Below are 4,096 nucleotides of genomic sequence, written 5' to 3' on the forward strand. Positions count from 1 at the left end.
TAGCTGTGTGACATTAACAAACCCATATGCACAAAGCTGCCATCACAGAGAGCAGCTTGTCCAGCATTCTCAAAGGAGACCCAGCTTCATTAACTACCCAGTTCCCACCAAAAATAATCACAGAAAATTGGTGCCAGTCTTAAAACAATAAAATTTTAGCTTCATTAAAATTAATAATATTTCTGATTGGAACCTCTGAGCGAAAGTTGGGTGCTGATGCAACCGTTCTCTGCACGCTTGCATCGTTGGAGTCGTTAAAAAACACTTACACCACTGGGCAGCAACATAGGAAAGCCTTGGTACTGAGAAACAATAATGTTTAATAGGAAAAGTTAATCTGCACATATAAAAACCAAAACACAAAATATAACATGGAATTAAATGATGCTTGAAATGAACTTAACCTATAAATATATGTACATAGTTGTGCATATATATATTATATATATAAGGAAACTTTAATGCTAGTTACTAGATAATGCACACTCATTAAAGTACAGTAAAATGTGGATTCTTTTACAGACAGATTTATTGAGTGTATGTAAGAAACAAAAAAAAACCCCAACCAACTTTGAGATCATTCGATCAGAACATAAGGAGTACAAGAGAAAAAAAAATGCTAACACTTTCCACAGGAGCTGAGAATGTAAAATCAGTGTAGTTGTGCAAGATGCAGAACAATAGTGTTTGTTTGAAGATATTGTTTCTTGTCATTGTATTGGGAAGGCAGGTTGTATAAAAGGTCAGACAAGTACCATTGTCTCACACAACGCATGTCAGCAGAGATCTGAACAGAATGCTTTCAGATAGGAAATTCTGGGGGGTTGAGGAGGGAAAAGAGACTGTAGCTGATACAGTAAAGAGAAACAGCTTAGGTTCTCATGAAGAACAGTTTTCATCTGCCCAAAGCCATGCAGGCTGCCTGTAGCAGAAATGGCATGAGCACAAATACAGACAAAGCTCTGGGTGCTGATACTTTTCAGCATCAAACACATTGCCTGAACCATCTTCCAGAAGAATTGAAAACCAGCAGGGTTTAAATCCTGGTGTACCCACTCCCTTGCCAATGTACTGGCCTCCTGAAAGAAGTCTAATGTTTACTGAAGACCGTTAGTTCTTTTAAAAGTCGTCGTCTTCTCCCTACCCTCTGCTTCATTTTTTCTTATTTCAGAGAGTTGTCCGTGATCTCTTTCAAGCAGGCATCTTCCTTTAGAAAATTTTCAGAGAATCTGGGTTTATGGTCTTTGTTGTCTCTTCTGCTGAAGTAACTGCATTGGTGAGAAGCTGTGAAACTCTTTGGCCTGACCCACTGTCACGGTGGTCGTCCATCCTTCCACCGCTCTGGCCGCTTAGTATCTGCTCTGCGTCCTAAAGCCCCCAGGCTCTCGTGATATTTCGTACTACAGAGAATTTGGACAAGAAAAGAAAGAAAGAAAGAAAGAGTAGCTCTGGGTCAGAAAGCTCCTTCCTCAGAATAGATCAGCATGTAGCACACTGTACATGAAAGCCCTCTGTGACACAACAGCCCTCAAGGAAAACCAAACAGGCAGATTTTAATCCGTGAAAATTTGACCTCTTTGGAAAGTTAGAAATGCCAAAATCTACGTGAAACTAACTAAATAGTTGGTTTTCTTCTCTTAATTGGCAGCTTTTTAAAAGCAGGAGGTTTTTTTAAACATCAGGTTTCTGTGTTGCTTCTATCACGGTTTACGCCTCAGTTCTGTAAAACACATAAATGTTTACAATTAAACAGATTTTCTTCACTAAATAGGGTTATTTTCTTGTACCGCAGAGGTGGAGCTAAAATGTCATTTAAATGAGACTCAAATAGACAGTGTGTTTCCTATTTACTTGATGCATGGAGAACCCAGAAAATCAATCATATCACAGCATAACACTTCTCAAGCCCCTGCTCCCTCTGCAGCTCCCTTGCTGCAGAGTTCAAGGATAAAACAAGACATTTTTTTCAGAACACACCTTCCAGCTAATGACATGTCTCTGCTGAACAGACTCCCCTGGGCTACATCAGTGCAAAAGCTATGCTAGCTTTTTCATGGCACTTGACCCTTTTCCAACTGCAGAGGCTCCTGCAGTGAACTAGGCAGTGGCAGAGTGGGTGGGAGGACACTGACCCTCTGGGCAGCTGAGCCAGCTTAAGATGAATGTGAATCTTGCATGAGGCTGCAACTGGGATGAGCCACTGCAGCACCTACTGACACTACAGCTGGCTTAAAAGAAGCACAGGTTGTAACAAGCTGTGATAGCTGCATGCACACCTGTGCCTAACGAGGTGTTCACTCAATGCAAACAAATGTCCTATGACACTGTAGACCATTGGGTAGCCAAAGTGTTGCTTTGACCCTTGCTTTTCACATACCCCTCCTGTGACTCAAGGATAACTACTGGGGATTTAAAAAGGTTTTTATAAGATGACTGCTGATCTCTAAATTAAGGGAAATTTTTTCAGCTGCAGCTATAGTTGTTCATACCACTTTAGCCTTCTAGATCAAGGGAGGATGGACAGGGTGTTTAGATTCCAGCAATGTCTGCAGCCCCCAGCACTACAGTTCGGGAATGCCATAGGCCTGTGTGAAACACTTACCAAATCATCATAATCCCTTTCTGGAAAACGACCTCTATTGGCAGAACGCATCTCATATGGGTTGTTTGGCTGATATCCTGGGTTTGCATGGCCAGAAGTGGTCTGGACTCTGGGGAACATCGTGGACTGTCTATCATTATCAACATTTGGGTTGGAATATCCTGTTTTAATCAGGCTCTTCTTCTCTGGATCACGTTTGTGTTTGGCTCTTCAGAGGAAATGAAAGAACAAAGGGGGTTTAACAGAAGTTTTAGTGTGCCTTACTTACCAAGTCCAACTAATTGAGTTGTCCACTCCCACCTCATTTTGAATGCACAGTCCTGTTTTGAAACATGCAAAAGATTTATCTAGCACACCTATTGCAAACCCCTTGTTATTCATGATAGAGTACAAAGTCTGGCATCTCTTATCACAGATGCGGCTAAACTGCTAAGAGAGACAGAGGGGGACTTTGGCCTCTTTCCACCATTTCCAAGTGTGAAGGAGTTTCCTTAACCACCACTAGCTCTAACTGACTATTCAGAGGAAGAAATGAGGCATTCATTAAGACCAGTTAAGAAAAGTTGCCCTCATGCCTGCAGACAAATCTGAACACTCAAGTGATGAATGTAAATTGTCTGTGATCACAAGTCTATACATTGCATGCACTCAGCACCAGTTTGTGCAGCTGATGGTGAGCTGTGCCTGCTATGGGTGGTCTTGTAGGCACCTTTACCTGGGCAGTGCTGCGAGCAAAGGCAGAGGAGCTCCTTGAGTGTTTCTGTATTTATTGTGTGGAGAGAAGTGAGGAGGAGCAACTGCATTTGGGAATTTGCCAGTGCACCAGGAATAGCAGGCTTTAAAGAGATGCTTAGCTGGAAATGCCACCTGTATTGAGCTGAAAGGAGCATGCCAGACTTTGAGCTGAAGTGCTAGCAGGGAAAGCTGTAGAGGGTCTAAATTTGGGCCACACAGTCTTCTGATATCAGCATCCTTCTTCAGTTTTATCCAGATGCCATACAAGCACTGGCTAGAGCAGGATTTGGATTATTGGGTCAGGTGTGTATTTTGAAGACTTGACTGAAGCTTTTATAGTTGAATTCACAGCAAGAGAATAAATACTTCTGGGAAGACCACATAGGCAAAACCAAATTGTAATGGATACATGACTTAAATGAACTTGTCTGCCCAACTAGGTATGCAACGACATTCACAGCTCTGCCCCTCTGAATTTCTGCTTAGTTCTCTATGAAAGTGTAACAATGCAGCTTTTACTCAATTGTAAGAAATACTCTTACCTTACTGAAATAACAGCGACTGCTATCACTAAGCTCAGGATAATGGCTCCAAACACTGTACCCACTATTATAAGGATGAGTTCCCTATCTGAAAAAAAAACCACACCATAAACAAACATCAGTTGAAAACATGGTAAATATTGAAAACCAAGTCCTGTCACTGTCCTGTTGCTATTAAAGAAAGGAAGAACAGAAAGGGAGGGAGGGAGGGAGGGAG

The 4,096-nt window shown here is 41.7% G+C and overlaps 1 protein-coding gene across 1 annotated transcript in view; it reads right to left on the reverse strand.

Annotated features, from left to right (window-relative positions):
- Nucleotides 1-509: 509 nt before the first annotated feature.
- Nucleotides 510-4,096, reverse strand: part of MUC13 (mucin 13, cell surface associated) — a 22,581-nt gene continuing 18,994 nt past the window's right edge. Inside the window, exons 13-15 of the mRNA XM_026852510.1 lie at nucleotides 3,880-3,967; nucleotides 2,603-2,810; nucleotides 510-1,400 (exon numbers count right to left, since the gene is read on the reverse strand). Coding sequence (XP_026708311.1) covers nucleotides 1,350-1,400; nucleotides 2,603-2,810; nucleotides 3,880-3,967 — 347 coding nt within the window. The 3' untranslated portion in view covers nucleotides 510-1,349. The remainder of the gene's footprint in view (nucleotides 1,401-2,602; nucleotides 2,811-3,879; nucleotides 3,968-4,096) is intronic.

Source organism: Athene cunicularia, assembly GCF_003259725.1.
Source record: "Athene cunicularia isolate RWA chromosome 7 unlocalized genomic scaffold, athCun1 chr7_part1, whole genome shotgun sequence".
Taxonomy (NCBI): Eukaryota; Metazoa; Chordata; class Aves; order Strigiformes; family Strigidae; genus Athene; species Athene cunicularia.